The 20876-nt window shown below is 43.9% G+C and overlaps 1 protein-coding gene across 4 annotated transcripts in view; it reads right to left on the bottom strand.

The window, feature by feature from the left end:
* LOC105462434 overlaps window positions 1-20876 on the bottom strand; it is a 45898-nt gene that overhangs the window by 3947 nt on the left and 21075 nt on the right. For 3 of the 4 annotated variants that reach the window (XM_011709023.1, XM_011709022.1, XM_011709024.1), the window contains exons 4-5: window positions 11162-11243; window positions 78-853 (exon numbers count right to left, since the gene is read on the bottom strand). In XM_011709023.1, the coding sequence (XP_011707325.1) occupies window positions 78-853; window positions 11162-11230 (845 nt within the window). In that variant the 5' untranslated portion in view covers window positions 11231-11243. Of the gene's footprint in view, window positions 1-77; window positions 854-11161; window positions 11244-12250; window positions 12506-20876 lie in introns of those variants that run through there. The other variant, XM_011709025.1, reaches the window with a different exon arrangement.

Below are 20876 nucleotides of genomic sequence, written 5' to 3'. Positions count from 1 at the left end.
GAAGAAATGTGTGTTTCGTATCTTTCTCGTTTTGAAAAAAAAATATATATAAGCGATATAAAATATCTAGGACTCACCTGGACATGATCTTCGGCCTGACCACGCAACCATACTGATCGACCAACTGAATCGGCGCCCTCTTACCATCGTGAGCGACGCAGTTTCTCACAAGCATGTCGAACTTGTTCTCGTCGTCCTTGATAGCGAGTACCATCGTCATGGTCTGACCGATCTTGACGATGCCGGACACCTCGCTGGCCCACGGCCCCTTGCCGACCTGTATCTGCATCCAACACTGCAGGTTGTCGCCGAGGAAGTTGGCGGTGACGGCGTGTAGCATGTCGACCTGGAACGGCCTGAAGGTGACGGCCTTCTCGTAGAAGTCGTACCAAGTGCAGCGCAGCTTCCTCGCCTGGTCCCACACCTCCTGCACGTACGGATCGTACTGCACGATGATCGTGTTCTCCACGTAGCTGCCGGACGGCGTCGGGGCGCCGTAGGCGGCCACGTTGTGGTTCGCCGACGAGCTCATGCCGCACGAGTTGAGGAAGATCTCGAAGGTCGCGCTCAGGTGGCCGGTGCCGGGTTTCAAGTGGACGCAGTGCGGATCCGAGTAGAAGCCCTTGCTGAAGATCATACCGTAGAACGGCCGATCGAACTCGATGTTCACCCGCATGTGCGTCTTCTCGCACTGCACCTGCAGATGCTTGATCTGCGGGGTGTCGGGCGACGCCAGCGGCCAATTTTCCTCGTGGGCGATCGGCGGGCCATACTGAGCCGGGGCACCGTAGACAGATCTGTGCTCCAGAGGCAACGCGCTGCTATCTACCAACGGCGCTTCACTTCGCACACCCTAACAACAGAAATAAACATCTCTCAAAAATTGTATATGGATGTAAGTATAATGTAAGTAAATGTAGACAAAACCGGGCTGGATATAAGTATTGAAGTGCGAGAGCGATACGATCGATCACAAAACGTGAACATCGATCGAAGTAGCGTTTATATCTTCTTGCCAAACTTTACATTAAGATGCAAGAACAGTTGCTTGAATGAAACTTTTTCGATTTGCGCGTTAAGTGTAACGAATAGCGTAACGTGAATGCAATGTGTCGCAACTCTAAAGGCTCTTCGGCTGTACCGCAACAACCGGGCGACGATTTACATGGAACGCGAGTGCCCTTTTCGAGACCCTGCACGTACGCGTGTCGAAACCGTCCCGCGGTTCTTATAACGGAGATTCCGCTGAAGTTTTTAACCGAGTCGCGCAACCAACGCGTGAACGTGACAAAAAGCAACGACTCGCCGTTCTCTCTTAACGTCGTCTCGACTCCTTTCTTTCGACAACGCCCCGCGAAGCGGCATACTTCTCTGCCGGACACACTTCTTTCTGGAATTACAATAAATGACGCGAGTACATTTCTCTTTTACACGTCCCTCTCGCGCCGTCATAGTCTTACTTCGTCATGCAGAAGCGGGACGTGTATTAAAAATTCCGCGACTGTCGCCAGTGTTGCAGTCTTTCACGCATTGCCAATCGAGCGCGATTTACAGCGCTCGAAATTCCATAGAATCTCGAGAAGGGAATCGCGTCCTTTAGAAAAGCTCTTCCGAATTTTACCTTGAAGCTCGCTACCGCAAGTCGAAAGGACGCACAAAATGAAATAGATCCTTCGCATTTTTCTTTTTGCTTTCTCCTTTTTACTATTTATTATTTCCTTGCAGGATAATCATAATGCTAAAGATAAATTCTACAGCAAAGATAAATTCTAATAAGATTTTTAATTTATAAATTAAAAGTTTATTTTAAGGTATTTCTTTACGTATATAAATTAGCTTGAGACTTACTAAGTAATATGTTTATGCTAGATCATAAAATAGGACAAGTTGTACAATTTATAATATCTTAATTTTATTTTACCACGTTCGTCGCGCGGTGTTAATTCTTCCACTGTATGTTCTACAAAATAATCTTTTTATCAAGAGCACGCTGCGACCCCGACATGCTGATTTAGTTTATTCCGCGTGGAATATGAATCGTTGCCGACGCCTTTGTGCCGGCGCAAATACCGTGTGTTAATAATGCTTGAGAATATGCTGACAAAAAAAAAACGTGACCGAAAACCCGTGTACTGTTAGCCAAAGGAACACTCGTCGAGAGGAATCGAATGCGGGCTCGCGTTCAGAAGGTCGGAGCCGCGCCGACTCCCTCGGGCAATTTTGTATTCTGATTTGGCCAGAATTGCAGGACGGTAATTACGCGAATCTGCGTACCGAGACCAAAATGTCTTCACTTCCGTCGGGAGATCGTTCTAATACGATTTTACCCGTAGCAGCGCGTCTATCATATCCTCCCATGCTTTCCCCAATTTGACACGCAAGTCTAAACACATTGCTTCGTCATTAACTTAATATCTCCGTGTTAGCATCGGGCGCAGCTCACATTTGATTCCGCGGCACGAATCACGTACGGACGCGAGTAACGTTCGAAGTAAACGTACAATTAACATAAAGACAATGATTGTAAATTCGTAAATGGGTCTCATTGACAGATGTAATTCGCGTGCTAACGAGGTATCGTGTTTTGTTGTGCCTGCACAACAAGAAAATGTAGAATCGCACGGGAAATTACAGTACATTCAGGGATAACTGTATTAAAATTAGATCTCGTCATATTGCCAATTGCGATAATTTCCATTATGAGGTAATTACGGAGACCAAACGTTCGCGTTTTACGCATACGTGATCATAAACTGGGTCACATAAATCTTATAACTGATACAGTCATTAATTACTAAATAGCGCACCATTGATTTGTATCTATTAATTTACTAATATAAATTAATTGATTATTAATTTATATAATAATAATTATGCATTAAACATATTATAATAATTAATTAGGAAATTATTGATGTAAATTAATTCATATTAATAATTTCTCATCTACGTATCTATACGTTTCTTGGAAATCGTAAGCCCTGACAGTTTTTAATCATTTCTGAAATGGACAATTGCCGAGCTTTTACAATTGTTTTAAGGCAATATACTTTTAAGACCTCGCTATAAAATTGTTTTGGGGCGTCCAATCTCGAAATGGAGAAATTCAATCTTCGCCGTATCTTTTATACTCGTCTCGATAATACGGTCATGACTTCCCGGAAAAACCGAGGCAGTTATCCGCGTACCGTAATTTGGAGAGCGCTGATAGTCCAGGGAGGGAAGCGAAACGGGAGGCATCGCGTCGTGCGTTAATCGTCGGACGGTACCGGTCGTGACAGCCGGATGACAGTGGCGATTCACAATCACCGGCGGTACGCGGTTTGTAAGCTGGGCAGGTCGCACGGCGTACGCATACCTGTCCGCTTTCTTGTTCTACTTGCACCTGCGCCTGATCAGGTTCACGGACTTTCTGGATAGAAAAGTACGGGCGCGGAACCGGTCGTCGGTGTGTGTATAATCGAAATCACGATCCGCTACGATCGTACGAAGTAAGCGCGTGGTTTCCTCTCCTTCTGCCGGTCCGCCGAATTTCCAGCACGAACGTGTCTTAATCATGCAGCATAGGTCGGGACGAGCCAATTAGTCCGTGAATCTCTTCACGAATAACATGTCCGCTTGCCACCTCCGTTATTATTACACATATTCGTATTTTATCGAATTTTTATTCTCTTTTCACTTTATTACGCTTTCTTTTGTCACTCTATTAATCTTCTCGAGTACATAAATGGGTTAGAAATACAATTACGAATTTCACGAATCGTGAAACGCGATGCTTCTACATTTACCGAAAAATAACTTTCACGAGAAATCGTTAACCTTAATACCAAACCCAGTTTTCATGATAAATCATTAATCTTGAGACGAAATGTCTTTACGTTGGCTTGCGTGTATATATAAGCGCGTTCACGCTTTAAAACAACCTATATTTCAATGAATGGTATCGCGACAATTTAGCGCGATACATAAAGAGCTTCCCTTATTGAAGTTATTCACCTTAATTTTAAATAAATCTTAAGTGTCGATCCACAATAAGGACTTAAAGCCTTACGCCGTAAGATATCGACCAATTACAATCGATTATTCTTCTCATATTCGACTACGATTGGTCTATTTCTTACTGCTTAAGGCTTAAAATCCTTATCGTGGACCGACACTAATAAGTAAGAAATTTTCAATTTTATTTCATTATAAAAGTTAAAATTAAAAAAAGAGAGATAGAAATATAAATATTTCGAAATATAATTATTTCTGAATCACAATCTGAACATCACGATTTTATGTAGCTTCAATGACAACTCGAGAACTTGGCTTAAACTCATCTTCCTTTTTCTTAAACGAGACGCGCCACGGTCGAAGGACATGCCGTCGTCGCAGCAAAAAACAGAAGACAGATTTCACTTTTCCATTGTCATCCGCCAGACGACAAATTATTCGCAATTGGACAACGTACTTTCACCGAATCGCGTGTGCAGAACGTAGCGTCTTAATTGTCACGGATGTAACGGCCCGGCGTTCGTCCGCGCCGACGAGCATTTCAGAGGTTCCGCTTTAATCGCGCGCATTTTGCACAATAGCGCTATTGGCTGTGCCGTTTAATAGGTGTTGAGTGCTACGGCGGACACTAGTGTCCGATATTTTACGCCGACGGTATATTTTTATCTCCTGCACGTTGCATGCACGAAAGAGCCCGCTAACATCAACTTTCGACACGAAAAAGTTAGACGCTTTTCTTTTAAAATCGGCCATTGATTTCATACTTTTTATTAATATATGTATATTATTGCATATCCGAAAATTATACTTATTATATACATCTTGATTTTAATATTTTCTTAATCCGCCGATAAAGTACAGATACGTATAATATTTTAAAGATACCAAAGCAAAAGGTGCGATCAGTGCGTGATGGCGAAGATCGGAACGATCGTCATTCCTGCTCAGAAGATATTACAATGAAAAATTGATCCGCGGGCGGTACGCGCATACTTGCAAATTCGGTGACTTTCTCTCGTTTAGAAAGCATGGCATTTCTGCGGGTCCACGTAGTGTGCACTTAACGCGGTCCGGTATCAAAAGTAAGATAACGAATTTTCACGCGGAGAAACTTAAAAGAGTCGAAACACACAGCGAGCGATGTCTCTCTTCGCCTGTATATGGTGGCGAAAAAGTAGGCCGGGTCAGTCAACGTGGACGTATGTACGTCGGTACCTACATGTCGCATACGTTTCGATAAGGCTATTACGCGAACCGCTCGGCGCCGGGCATTATTGAAGTGTCGTGAGGCAACTCGCGAAAAACATCGGCGTCGTCGACTCCGGCGCGAAATGTGACGTAACCGCGTTTTCCGTTCGGTTCGTCGCGTAACGACCCGTCGATCGCGCGCATTTGCGAAAAACAAGATCTAATTGCACCGCCGAGCATAATAAATTCTACGAAGCGAATTTCCCGTTAATCGTTGACTTAGTTGCGAATCAGTACCAAAAAATTGAGCGTTAATAAATAATTATATATGTAAGTATGTAGCAGCGGTGCGTATCGATAATATAAAACTGGAACGATCGCGCCAGTGGCTTAGAATAGTAGAAGGTAAAATGTGATATATATATATGGCACGCTTATCTTTACCCAAGTAAAATGAAAGACATTGATCGCTCTAGTTCAAGGTGCTAATATTATCTGTTTTAACAGTCGGCGATTTATAAGTCCGCCAGACTGCGGAATTACTTTTATACGGATCATTCCTCGCGCTCTCAATTGTGTTAAATCGAGAATTTACTTTCGTTGAAGAAAATCGTGTCAAAAATTGAAAAGAGAATTAAGGCAATCAGGAAAACAAGGATATTCCCGGGGAATTGAAGATAATAATAATGTCGCGACCGTATTCTTCATCTGATCCATTTTTACGGTACGACAACGGTATTTTATTGCAGAAACGAAAGGTATATTAGAGTGAGATAAATTCCAACGCGCGCGTTTACACGGATTTAACTTACAGATTAGCCGCTTTAGGTAATCCTGAAACCTAAATCGTCAACGCACTCTTTCGAGGTATCGCGAGCGCGGGAAGACGATGTTGAATCGCGCGATCTAATTAAGAGCGCGGGCGATTAATGCCGCGCGGCGATACGCGCGCGCGGCGGCACAAAAGCGCGCGTGCGAACCAGGCTGAGAACCGCGTGCGGGCGTGCACTTTCGCGGGATAAAACTCGTCGGCCGGGATTTTAATTAAAGAGGAACACCGCCGTGCTGTGCCGCCCGGCACTATGAAACGGCGATGCATCAAGTGCGCGAAACGTCACGGCCGCGCGGCGCGGCGAATTCGGCGTCGCGCGGCGACGACGGACGGCGGCGAGCAATCACGCAACTCCTGTGCGCTAACTTTTATCCACGGGGTTAATCCCCCTCCCTTCCCCGCCCCGTCCCTCCCCCCGGCAACGTTCGTTCGCGTGTCGATGACTCTCTTCGCGTGATTAAAATTTCATTCCGTACAGATGCTGATTAAATTTAATCCTAGGCGAAACTCCGTGGGATAATGCGGCGCTGTAAAATGGTATATAGATTGGATGTGTTCGTGGGTCTTATGGCCAAAGGAGTATCCGTAATTACATAATTATGAAATATTTATTTCTGTAATCTTCCAATTTTTATACGCGTCGACGACAAAAAAAATAAGAATTCTTTCCCGCGGTACATATAAAAGGTAGTATATGCTTATAAAATTCTCGAAACGCAAATTTTAACGGGAATAATACACGGTCCGTATGCAAACACGGCATTATTTATTTTTAATTTCAACTTTTTCAATATAATCCTATTAAAATTGCACTGTTTATTGCAATTCCTTTGGTGCCTTTATTAAAAGGCTCGCTATCAAAAAAATATTTTATATTAACATTTGTTCAATTCCCGGATACAAACGATAAATTTGAGGTGGAGTGCTTTAGTGCAAGGGCTCCGCGTTGCTGCTGCGTTCATAAAAAGGCAATCAAATTGCTTCAGGGGGAAGCAGAAATTAAAGAAAAATTAATTGAGGCAAGCAAACTAGCGTGCAATTAAAATCTGCTCTCGAATAAAAAAGACTGTTTTATGATTTAAGCATTTCGTTATCAAAGTCTTTGAAGCTGTACGATCGTTTGTGGAGATTATAAGGTTATAAAGGAGTAAAATACATAGTACAGTATAAATGATAATATTAATATGTCAATGATAGGATTTTAAGAAATTCATCAGGCCTGTTTTTAATAACCGTTATTAATAATCGTTAGCTGCTACATAGCGTTATAAAAGAGTATTTTATATTTAAGTAGAAATCGAAAAAAGATAATATGTATATTTTTATAACAATTGGATCTAGATTTAAAAATCCAGAGATCCGTGACGAAAACTCGTTAGATAAACAATAGATATAAGTATTTCATAAATAGGAAGCGACAGAAATTAAAACTCTATCTCTGCTGTTCTATTTTTCACAGTATTTTTAGAAATGCAAATGGCAGTATCCGCGGAGAATCTTTCTTCTCGAAAAAACTGACAGCATGAACCTTCTCAGGCTCGTTCATTCTCAAAGAACGTGGAAAATCCCAGACGAATAGAACGTAATTAAAATTACATAGTCCGTATGCAAAGCGGTACCTCGCGATTATATAGAATCGTCATCGATGGTCGACTTGAAACGACATGGGAAAGACCGGTAACGATTTCAAATTACAAGATCGCTAAGCCGGCTGCCGGAACGAGTGCAATGGGAAGCGCTCTGTGGTCGTCCACAAGATTGCACGTTGTTAAGAATCACAAATACAGGGAACGCTTCATTCTCATTCATTACGACTTGTCAATGGCGGTCTGACAACGTCTAAGAAAACATTCAATGCTAAATCACGCATATTAGCTCCTTAAAAGGCGGAACAATCACTTCCTCCTATTATTTTTATTCCACTTTTTTCAAACCACATAGATATATTTTATCTATTTTTATTACATCTCTGCAGAACGCAAAAACATTGCGTATTAAGAATACACGATTTTTTATTCATTTTATTTCATTTTTATTTACCGCATCTTTGCAGGAAACGATAAATAAGCAGCGCTACAACCATATGCTTGTATTAGTTTTTAGACGTTCGCAATATGATTTAACTCATCTATTTTGGATTTGCTCTCTATCTCTATCTCTATCTCTATCTCGTATATTAGAGGAAATAAAAACTTTTTGAAAGAAACACAATGATCAAAAATATTCGCGACTTCAAAAGATCAGTCGCGCGGACTGTAGCCGATCATTTGATACAAAACTTGTACCCATTACCGTGTTATTTGGAATGAAGGTAGGAAGAGGGATAAATAGAGATACAGCGAGAAAGAGAACAAGAGAGAGCGAAAGAGAGGGAGAGAGACGAGGGAGATGATTGAGGAAGAAAAAAGCGTGAGAAACGGAGGAGAGGTAGGAGGACGAAGGAGGTATAAGCTGGCGAACGATGAAGAGAGAGAGAGAGAGAAAGAAGAAGTGAAGATAGCGGGAAACAGAAGAAGAGAGAGTACCGTCTAGAGAGTATAGTTGAAAGAGGGCATTGCGTCCGGCGCAGTGACCTACTATCTTCGGTTCGACGGCTCGGCTATGTAGTCAGCGGTTAGAGTGTGTAGTGTATATACACACGGAGAGGAGAGCACGCACGACAGGGGTATAACAGGTACACGGAGGCGTAAATGTGGATGCGCGCCGGCCGCGTATTTCCTCCTACTTTATCTTCCGCCGTCCGTGTGTATACGACGGCTGCATTCGGCGTTATTATATCGGCGTATTCCCGCTGTCACGCTGCCGCGCGGAGAGGAAACACGTAAATTATAGCGTGTATATGCGTGTGTACACCCTCCCGCGGCGCGCGCCCGACGCGGCTCACCGCCTTCGCTGATGCGCTCGCTCGTTTCTTCGATAAATCTCGAAATATCGAAGCCAATTACAAATTGGACGGCCGCGGGTACGCGCTAGTTTCTACGCGACTCTCATTTGATTTTCTCACCGTGTTTTCTCCCATCAGTTATTATGTTAAACGTCGTTACGCTCAACGTCTCTCCCTCTTTACGGTCGTCTTGTTGTCGAGAACGGCCGCATATAATGCAGGTAAATAATACAAGCAAACGAAACTGGCACGGAGATTTGATCACGAAATGAATTGAATAGTCGAATGCAGACATTTTTTTTTACCTTTTAAAAAATAGTACATGTCATGTTAGCGCGAAACTTGTCAGACGTTCTTTAGTCAATCATTTATTTTTATCATATAGACACTAACATGAATTGTCACGATTAACTATTAAAGTAACGCTGTGCTAATACGTTCTGTAAAATCGATTCTTTATTCAGGAGGAGCACATAAAAAGGAACTTCTATAAAAACACAAAACGTAGTAAGAGAATCCATATAAAAATAGAACAGTATTTAAAGAATATTAGTCCGAAAATTAAATCGCCTCTCTGCATTTCTCTTTTCATTTATATTGCCCTTCTAACAAATGCAATTTGCGTGAAAATAATATAAAAATGCACGATGTAATTATTACGAGTAAAACTGCCCTATCGATGATGCCCCCTCAAAAACAATTAACTCTGCAGTTCTCACGCGAAGAAGTGAATTTCCCACACGCGAATGAAGAACAAACATCAGATGATCATCAGATTCGTTAACGAACAACGTCCCCGCGAGCGTATCCGTATTTACCGACTATACGACGCGGTCAAGCCGCTTCATTCAGACTTTTGCCTCGGAAAGCATCGGCGGCGTCGCGGGCTATATATGTGGCACATGGCAGAGCCCGCGGCTACGGTGATTCCTCTTAAGCATTAACTTAACGTCGTGTTGATTCTCGGCCAGCGGCACGTGCACACGTCGCATAGCGGTCCCGGAGATACGCCGAACATCAATGAAGTATCACTTTTTGCCGGCGACCGGATGAATTTTTTAACGGTTACATCAGTTTTTTAACGGTCGTCGAAAACGTCGAACCGCCTCGTCAAGTGCGTCTTCAAAATTTCCTCGCGTTACTTCTGAGACTCCTTGATCGCAAATTAGCGAATCTCTGTATGCGTGGGACGATGTCCTCTAAACGCTAAAGTAGATTCGAGGATTTGGGAACGCTCGATCGGCGAAACCGGGATCCAAGCGGAGTTTTCAATAAGAAGAAGAAGCGCGCCCCGCGCGATTAAATATTCGCGAGTTCTTTCAGCTTGAGACGTATATCTCCGTGTGAGGAGAGTCGATATTACCCGGAAAATAAATAATCGCGTAAAAATTCCTGTGATTGTTGACTATATCAGCAAAATTTATTACATTATCGATGATGTACGATGCTCCCGCTTGACAGATTTAATCAATATTGAGAGCGTACGATGCCGGCCGACGTTGTTGCAGGCTGTAATTACGGAATGCGCTGGATATACCGCGCGCGTCGCGCCGGTAATTCTATTTCTAAACTAAATGCATAAAATTCGCAAAACGTAAAGATACAATGTACACACACTACAGGTGCGTAAATAACTTCAACCATTTTACGCGGCGCAGCATAACGGTTACTGTATTAACGACCTGTCTGTCACTTCGAAGAAGGGGCAGGGGAGGGGCGAGAGGAGAGAGAGAGAGAAAGAGAGAATATTCGCTCTAACTGCGAGTAGTAATCTTCGTTGTTCAACTGAGAATTATTGCGCAGTGAAATTACAATGTCGATCGTCGTGGCATGCAAATTTACCGTGGGCGTATTATGAAACGGACGTATCGCGCGCGACGCACAGGGGGCCGAATGCGGTATATGTATAACCGGTCTCTCGCTGAATTAGAAAATTGACAGTGTGTTCCGCCAGATTGATTCGTTTGATTTATTAGCGGGATAAATTCAATATCAGGCACTATTACGTCAACTTATTTATTTATTTAGAAGAAAAGGAAGATGATTAAATGAATAAATTAAAGGCAAGTAAATCATTAACAATTGTCAAAAATTTGAAAGCTCATTTTCTTCTTTTTTGATGAAAAGATAAGCAAACTCGCGAAATTTTTAAGATTTAGGGAGATATTACTTCATGCCCACTACTTATTCACAATTGTTGTTAATATACAGAAAAGTGATTTAATTCTATGATTAATTTTTGAGAAAGTGACTTCACTCACGGCCAATAGTAAGGGCAGCGATAAGAGAAAGGCCGTCTTCCGTATATTCCGCCACGTCCTCTCCATCATGTGCGTGTCCTCTCTGTAATAAAAAGATAAAAACCTGAAAAATTGATAGATATATTGTCGTGAGACTCGCGTAATCTGTCGGTCCGAAAGAGATAAATTTTCAAATGATGTTTGATCGTCGACCAAACATGAGTTTACAGTGATACGACGTACTTTTTTTTGTTAAAATAGGAAATCTAATGACATGCGCATATAGATAACATCGTTAGATAAGAACTTGATAACCGTGAATTAAGAATGCAAAAGCAACGACGCAATCGTAACAACGATATAATCGCTAATTTTATCGCCAACCGGACGCGCATATACACACTTGTTTACAGCACGAAGAACGTTACGCAATAAACATTTAATTCACATCTGAGAACGCAGAACTCGCGATCGCGAAGCGCTTCCGAAATCTATTTAACCCTAAAAACAAATCTACACTCGTGCAAACACCGCGCGAAAGGTCCACCACACACATTCTATAGGCTTTACGATCTCTTAAAATGTTTAAGAGTCACGTTGTATGCAACAATTGTAAGCATTTTGCAAGATTTACGATACATTAGCACAGTCCGTAACAAATTAATTTTATTTCACGAAAACGATCTCGACGTTCACATTGCATTGCTCGTCTCGTTGTTCGTCGAAATTTGAATTAACATCCCGTAAATTCACGCGTAAGAATTCGCGGAAAGTACTCGACAGTGTACCGGATAAACTCGTCTGGATAATATCCCTCCCGAACGTACGAAAGCACGCGCGGAACTATAACGACAGCTCCCTGCGGAATGCGGAACGCAGAGAACCAGTCTTGCGGAAGAAGGACATTAATCGATGCACCTCGTTGCGTGTTCTTCCGGTTCCTCGGACGCCTCGTTCTCTCTCTCTCTCTCTCTCTCTCTCTCTCTCTCTCTCTCTCTCTCTCTCTCTCTCTCTCTCTCTCTCTCTTTCTCTCTGTCAAAGAAACCCGCGATCACTCGTGGACGATTCCCCCCGTGAAAATCACCTGCTTTTTTCCCCCTTTTAACGAACCTACGAATGCACCGACCGCAACGGGAAGGCTCCAACACACAACTCGCGTCAGTCGGTCCTCATCGGACCCGCTACGCGCTTTTTGCTTCCCTCCGAGTCCTTTCGTGGTTTTTCCTTTTTTTTTCTTCTTCTCTTTTTACTTCTTGCCGTCGTGCTCTCGTGTGCGACCGCAAGGATTCGACGGGCCCAGAGGTGATTTTCCTGGCCGACGGGGACCGACTGAAGGTGCGAGCCACACTCGTCTCGGCCACGAGCCACGTCCCAGTGACCTACTGAAGATCTCGATCGCGCTCGTCCATCGCCCCTCTCGCCCTCCCTCACGAGCACGACGTAAGGCCCAAACAGGCCCGCCGTCGACGGCATTGCTCCCACCATTGCACCCGATCGCTCCTGCTTTTTTTTCGCTCGCGTTCCTCCCTCCCTCTCTCTCTCTCTCTCTCTTCCCAAGAGCGGTAGGGATCTCGCCGCTGCACAGGTGAAAGACACGCGCAGGACGAGATATCCGCGTCACGCGTCTCGACTGAAGTTTTCATTTAAAAAAAAAAGAAAAAGAGCTTTTCAATGAAAAGGTTAAAATTAGAAATGCCGTAACGAGAAAGTGACGTGAAGTGACGCTCGCTGCAACCACGCTTCCACTCCGAATATCGCAATAACGAGTTCTCGCGGCAACGCGCAACTTCCGTATGTATATAAACCGTAACCGGAGCGCGAAGATTACGCGTGAAATTTTGGAGCATCCACGCCGCGAAGGGGACTCCAAATTCTGACGCAAACGTCCGACGCGGAATCACCGACGTTCCTCGGCGTCGCAGTAGGAGATCGAAAATTTCCTCATCATTTTTTTTTCAAGATAGCGGAATCTCGGGACGCGAATCGTTCGTCGCGACGGGGAGCGAAGTAAATCGCGGAAGAGATGGGGAGGAGAGGAAGACGAAGCTGCTCGCCTGGGATACTCGAGGCTCGTGACTCGAATAACACGGTATCGCGCGGCGCACGTCGCGAGAGATCCCGATGGAAACCAGAAACGGTGCCTTCGCACGCCGCGTACCGCCGAGCGCCAAACTGGCTCCAATTTCAAAAAATCGCGAAAGTCTCCTCCCCCCCTCCCCCCCGGTTGAAACCGGGACGCTTCTCCGCTTTGAGAATTGAGTCACGGCGCACGCAGACGATTGCTGATCTTTCCTAAGTCCAATTTCGCGAATCGTCTTTCCGGACGGCCGTGTCATATATCCCGGCATTGGGAGCAATGCACAAGATTTCGTAATACTCGCGCGGAATACGGAAGCGCGACACTTTGCGCGCCGCGCGCTTTGTCGCGACTATCCCTCGAGAAGCGGATTTTCCCCCTGTAAAGGCTTTTCATTCATCTCGATTCGCCGCGCGATTTGCGGAATATCCACCATCGCGCGATCTCTCGACACATCATCTTCAATCGCCGAAAGATGCGACCCCCGCATTGAATGGACGATCGAACGCGAAAGCAGGCTGATCGTCGACAAATAACCGATTGTTTATGCGAATATACCCTTCGGATATGTGCGTGCGCGCGTCGTCTCGCGGACACTCGCGTTCGCTCACTTCGCATTGTTTGGCGCTTTCGTTTTCATTTCTCGAAATCCTTCGCGCGAGAGCATCGCGCGCGTTCGCCTGCGCATTTGCGTAATGCCACGACCGATAAGAACGGGACTCGAAAGCTAACCGACAGCAATGGGTCTGACCTAGATTTCTCACCCGCATGGGTGCTAACTCGTCCATCCGGAAATGGCTTATGGTAGCCGGCGGTATACGTCGAGGGATAACGATACGGTAGATAATACGCGAAAGTGCGAGTGAACGCGTTCTCTTTCGCGTAAAAGCTTCTTCTTTTTTTTTTCTTCTTTCTCTCAACGTTTGATTTCCCGAGCGCGAAGATTACGGTGCGGCGCGAATATTTCCGGTAGGCAGATCCCCTCGTGTGTTTTTATCCTATATATCTGGACAGTTCTTTCGAGGCTCCGCTTATTAAAAAAGTATTTCTTTTATTCTGTAAGTGTGCAACTTGCGACACTTCATATTAAATTTAAAAAAATGTCGTATTAAATTTCTAAGTAATAACGCGCTAAACGGTGTATTACCGAGTAGACTAACGTTGCCAGAGAGGTATAATGTTGTATTGGCGTAACTCCATATTTTTCAATGCGAGATCATTAGAATTATGGAAGATAGAATGTACAGTCTCCATTGACATCGTTTGACGTTGAATCGTGTTTCACAAGTACCTATAGTTTCACTCGAAAGATTAAATCGGTATTCAACAATTTCTTGGGTGGCGAGGGTTGTTCCTTCACTTTGTTCTCTTTCAGCTGGTAGAGCGAACTACCTTCATTCGAACTTTTCACTCCGATTTTTTTTCCCCCTCCCCCTCCCTCCTTTTTAGCCATTCGGTTGATCTTTTATCTCCGCCAGAGCGTCCCTTATACGCATTCGACTGGACGTGTCGTGAGTAACTGTACCGAAATACATCATATTAAAATCTCCGTGGAAAGTGTCGACGAGATACGCCACGAAACATTCGAGAAAAGAAAGAAAAAAAAATAGAGGATCCACAAACGGTTTCCAGCCAGTCACTGTGAAGCGTCGTTTTGCTTCCTCGGCCATTCAGTCTGGATGACTCCGTCCGTTGTGCTATCACGAGCTCGTGCAAGTTTAGTCGCTGCCCCCGCGAAATCTCCGTCGTCCGCTCGCGGACAATAGTTACCCCGTCAGGCTCCTTGCATCGCGCACGATTCAGGCCAAATTCGATCAACCAATTATATTCTTCTACTTGAATTTCCTCGACTGAAAAGTTCAATCAGGGACGCGACATTTCAGAGTCGACCGAACTAGCCCGGATATTTATGTAATTATCAGCGAGTATTTTTGCAGCCTTAATCCCTAAATGATTAACGACGATCACTTGACACGGGGCGCTTCATTCCGAAGATGTTGCTTTCTCGGGAAAATTATTCTCCATTTCTAATGATAATGCAACATCCACGCGCGTCGTTCACTTGTCCAAAAAAAAAAAACAATATTTGTACATATATTCAATTATTAAAAACAATTTTGATATTCAATTTTTTTAAGAATGTTTCTTCGATAATCAAGATTATTTTAAAAGGAACAGACTCTTCATATTTTCCACGTGTACAATTCTCGTAATCGGATATCATATATTTCTAACAATATATCAGAAGAAAGTCGGGCGTGATTATCATGGGCATCGCGTACAACGTACGTGAGCAACGAAAATTTGGACAGACACTCGCTGATGTCCCAAAAAGGTACGCCGATAGAAAGGCGGGCTATTAAGAGAAAGCGGCCTCGAAAATTAATCGTCGATGTGGTGCCCTATCGAAAATCGTGAGTCCAAAAGCGTGATGATTCTATTCCAAACGGGCCGGACTCCAAGAATCTCGTTTCGGAGACCCAAATCTCCCGGTGACGGAGGAGGATCTTTCGCAGAGAAAAGGAGAGGACTGCCTACTTACGCGCGCTATAAAATCCGGTATTTACGTGGTACTCCGGCATTTACATATGCATACACACATAAGCGCCCGTGACTCTCGAGAAAACCGTACAATCTGACAGTCCGAGGAATAGCCAAACGAAGAGTCTGATATCCAAGAGAAAGAGGGGCAAAGAAAGAGAGAGAAAAGACATTTGTATGTAGAATCTAAGACATGCATGCATGCGAGTAAGAGAATCCTGTTTTCAAGTACGCGGCTCGCCGACGTGGAATCCAGAAATACGAACAGGTTCTTAATTTTAAAAAGCAATTCCCCGTGAACTGACAGTTTGCGAATCGATAAGTAAGGCATATAGCCCAGTATAGTATTATAGTAAATCAGGAATTATTACTTATCTGTTTTATTTCATTCAATTGGTAATATCACATTACGTAGCGCTGAATACACATACGCAGCCTTTATCTAATTATATATAATATGTTTTCATCACAAGATACGGGGACGCGACAGAAAAAAAAAGAGCAAAAGAACGTATAAGTGCAATGTGTTGTATAAATATACATCGAATTAACACGAAAAGCACGAGAAAGCGATCGGCGGGTGAAGCGCGACCTCATTTCTTATCAGCGACGCATAATTACTGTTGATTTCCTTTTACTAATCAGAAAACTGATTACGTAATCATGCCTAGCCGAGTGAAGAAAAAGACTTCCGCAAACATTGCGTATTTTGCGTACGTAATTAGTCAATTTGTATCAATAATACTGAATTTTTGTATTATTAAAATCAACTCTGCACATGCATTTGACACAAAACGTTGTAGAATTCTAATTAACTTCTTTCATATCTCCTCGTCGGTTTTTCCTATTTTCATTAATTTTCTAATTTAAGATACTTTTCAAAAAACTACAGTCAAATTTTAAAATGTAAAAAATTCTTGGAGCTTCTTCCAACAGTAGAAGAATTTAATTGATTTTCCATTTGGATTGAATATGGTCCTAATTTGCCCACGCACACAAAATAATGCTTAAAATAGAACTCCAAAAGGGCAGAAACGCCCGTCCTGTATCACCTCGGCGAAGAAAACTCGTCTTACAACGCCCAAGTCTCCTCGTTACGGAAATCAGATATCTGGCGATGCGCGCGAGCACGAGGGTCCCTCCTTCCGCGTTATTATTATTTTACCGGGCCGGTGTGGTGCAACCCTTTGTTCGCCACACGCGTGACAGGTGTGCGGCTCGTGACGTAACACCGGTACCGTTATATACCGGCCAGGTGAAACCCTATAAGAATGTGACGCGACACGGAACACCATGAGACCGACTGTGCGCCAAATTCACCGCTCCTCCGTGAAAGTGACTCGAATGGGAAGGCATCGCGCAATAAACCGCAGCCGCGCGTTCGAGATATTTATAGCGGTACTAGATTTTTCCGCATACATCATAATTCGCGAATCGCTCCTTCGGATCACGCGAAGAGAAGCTGGGAAAGCGATGTACGTTCAAAACCGTCATTCTTCATTACTATGATTAAATTCGGATAGCATATACTGTTGCGATGATAATCTCAGTTCAACAAGTAAATTATAATTTACGTTGACTTGCTTGAAAATAATGTCAATTATGTAGTCCATTACTTGCCTTTGAGAACGATAAACAACGTAATTACATATGAAATAATAGAAGAATCATTTTTTTCGTAATTTATATAAGCATGTCTGTGTCTAGAATTATATTCACAATAGTAACTATATAGTAACAATTGGAAACATTAAATGAACTCTTAATGATAGTTTTATCAATGGAATTTAATCGTTGTAGTAATTTTAGTATAATTACAATTCTCTCGAGTTACATTAACTCTTTCTCTCAAAATCAGAGTCATTAGACGCGAGCAGCGAGCTCGCTGAAACTCGCGGAGAGATATCTCCATTGCGCTCACATACGCGGCTGGCCGTTGGCCGACGAGTGGTTTCTAGATCCGTTCTGCTGAGCGCATGAAATTGCACTCGGTGGCCTTTCTAAGAGCGTAGGAAACTATCACGATGCGTTGAATTTCAACGGCTAACGAGCCCCGCCGCGATCGCATAATCGCGCCCAGAAAAGCGGAAAATCATGCCGCGACAAAGGAACTTATGGAAACCTGGTAGAAAGCATAACGGACTACTGGCGACTATAAGGGGATCAGAGGATAAAGTTCAATCGCCTCGTTCGCCGTCCTTCCAAAAACCACCGTCCGCCCTTGTTTTTCCCTCCCTCGGCTAATCAACTTTATTAGTATATCAACGATTACGAGAGCGCCCTTCGTCGTAATGAAAATTTCTACTTAACCGCTTATAATCGCTCAATGTCGGATTAATCGAGTGCGTATCGATTTCGTTCGAGCGCGATCACATCGCGGATGTGTTCGAGCGTGACGTTTCCCATCGAGGAATTAGACGGCGCGGTCTCTCTCGTCCTCTCTCGCGCCTCTTTACGAGAACCGCCGCCGCATAGCAGATGGTCTCCCTCTACCTACGCGCGGCCTTATTCCTGACATAGAGCCGGAGAAGGAAGGACGCGCCTCTCCGCGAGGAGAGACGCCAGAACGCTGACACACTGACTCGCTACCCCACATACCCTTTTGCCTTTTCGACGTGTGCTCGCGCGAGACCGCGCGCGCGAGCGAGTGGGGAAGATGCGAAGAGGGAGAACAGTCGAAGAGGAAGCGCGCGTTTGCCGGCGCTCTTCTCTCCGAGGCGGCGAGAAGAGGCCGCCGGCGTATTTTCGAAGAAGAATTTTCGGCGCAAAAGGCCAATTTTATATCGAAAAATTTTCCCAAAAGACAACACCAGAGACAGACGCTTCAAGCTACGAAATTAAATAATTGTATAATGAGCGCGAGCAGATTCCAGAGTCAAGGAAAAAATGTAATCTTCAGAGTCCAGCGAGAAGCTATAATTGTTCGATAAGCACTATTTTTACCTGCCGCCTTATACTTCCTTTTTCCTATCGTAAGTGAAAAAAATTCCGGCAACATCGAGTGGGAGGAAATGGGAATGTATCGCAGCTGGTTTTTACATGATTACGATCAAACAGTTCGATGAGCACTGCTCTCATCATCTGCCTGTCGATATATACCCGTCTTTACTTTCACCGTTCCCCAGAAAAGGGCGTAGCAAACGTCGCGTCCAACGAGACGTATATAAGCATATCGCACCACAGTTTGTTTCAAGACAGTCGTGTTCCACTGATCACATATCGATTAGCACATTATCAAAGGGGCCACAAACCTCTTTTTTTTCCTCTTCGTGATTCAGCCGGCAGCTCGATTATAATCCTATTGGCACACACACTTGGCACTTGTGACTTCTTCCTGCCGCGGTGTCCTCCCTTATAGAGCGCGGTTCCTCTTCCTTCGTTGACCGCTCTCCCTCCGGGACCGGCCGAAACGTTCGAGAGGGTGGAAGATGGGTATCTTCTTTCTTTCTTCTTTTTTTTTTATTCTTTTATACACGGAGCGCCGGAGAAAGGATATCGTCTCGAGTACTCGAGTATTCGAGATTATCAGATATTCGATTCCGTTCGAAAGACACCGGCGACTTGGGCGAGTGCGTTAGTTGTGAGCACGTCTGAAACGACCCGCGGCCTATATACTCTCCCCTCTCGGAGTCGTCGGCTTTCACCAAAAACCACCTCGGCCGAGCTCCGACGTGCTCGTCACCTAGCGGAAAAATCGAAATTCTACGTGTCGTCGCCGATTCCTTTTGCGAAAAGAAAGAAAGAAAAAAAAGAAGGACGACGAAACCCACTCTCCGATCCGCCTCGTTCAAACGCAGGCAAATAGTATAGTTGGGAGATCCTTTATACGTTCGCGAGTGTGTCGTGCGTCACTCCGACGCTTTCTTTTTTTATTAATCATCATCATCGCGTTGGACAACGTTATGCAGCACGGCCGAGGCTGAATCACGGAGTTCTCGGAGCTCGGTACCGACCCATTCTATCTCGGTTGCATCTCGGCGCGACGGCGGAAGTCGAGCGCGGGCCGGATGCCAGCGAAAGTCCTCGGTTGCCCACGTTCAGGGCCACGGCAGCGGCCTCAGGAACGCGGCGCTTTTATTGTACTTGCACTTCTCCGATACTGTAACACTTACCGGAATATCGATGCGTACAGTTTTGCAGCATTAATTTTTCGCGTGTTCCGCGTGAGGAGAAAAATAGGCCGCGTGCGTTAATGAATAAATTAGATCTATTAATCATAAAAACCTGCTCTGATGTTTTTCTTCGCTTGTCTGAGCAGGACAGGTTAGTAGATAAATCTAAATTTTGAGACATTAATCAACGAAAAATTTCGCGAAACAACTACTTTGTATTAATTTTCATTATAATATATAATGAAAATATTATTCGTAATTATTAATAATATTAATTATTCATAATAATATTATTCGTATTTAATTTTTTGTATTCAATTATTTGTTAATTTTCAGAATTGAAATATGGTAAGAAAATCGTAAAAACTCGCGATACAAAGACTAAAAAATTCGAACAAAAATTACGTATACATCGGTGATATGATTTGAAAAAATGAAGATTGAAGAATCATTCATTTATCTCCATTCAAAAACTTGAAAGATCCCATGCTTTAACATTCTAAGTCCTTTAACGATCCTTGCTACTTACTTCAATTGCTGTAGAAATGAAATCAAGATTGAGATATCTTAAAGAAGTTCGGAGCGAATTCCTGCTTCTTAAAGTAACTATATGAAATTTAGGGCAGGAGTTAACTTAGGGCGAAGTTTCAAACTGACTATTATCCTTCGGCGTGGGATTAAAGAACGGAGTTTAGGAGATTTCATCTCGCGTCTGCAAAGGATGGAAAAGGATTCGAGGGCAACGAACCAGGCCGAGAATCCGAGAAATATTTCCGAGAGGTATACGGGATACCGGAAGGAAAGTAACACTCGCGCCGGTAACGAACGACGCCGAGGCACCTAGGTGAAGGTCAGCATGTATTACGGGTATTATTAAGTGTCTAGTTTCTTCTCCCGATCATCTGCAGCTGCAACTCGCTCGTGCGCTGCGCGAGGAAGAATTATGCGCCCGCGCGCGTGTGTAACGGGCTGTTATAATAGTAAGCACAGCTACGGCGAATCCTGA

The sequence above is a fragment of the Wasmannia auropunctata genome, unplaced genomic scaffold (genome assembly GCF_000956235.1).
Source record: "Wasmannia auropunctata unplaced genomic scaffold, wasmannia.A_1.0 LD336099.1, whole genome shotgun sequence".
Taxonomy (NCBI): domain Eukaryota; kingdom Metazoa; phylum Arthropoda; class Insecta; order Hymenoptera; family Formicidae; genus Wasmannia; species Wasmannia auropunctata.
The sequence above is the reverse complement of the archived record's forward strand: the minus strand, read 5'-3'. Positions and strand labels throughout refer to the sequence as shown.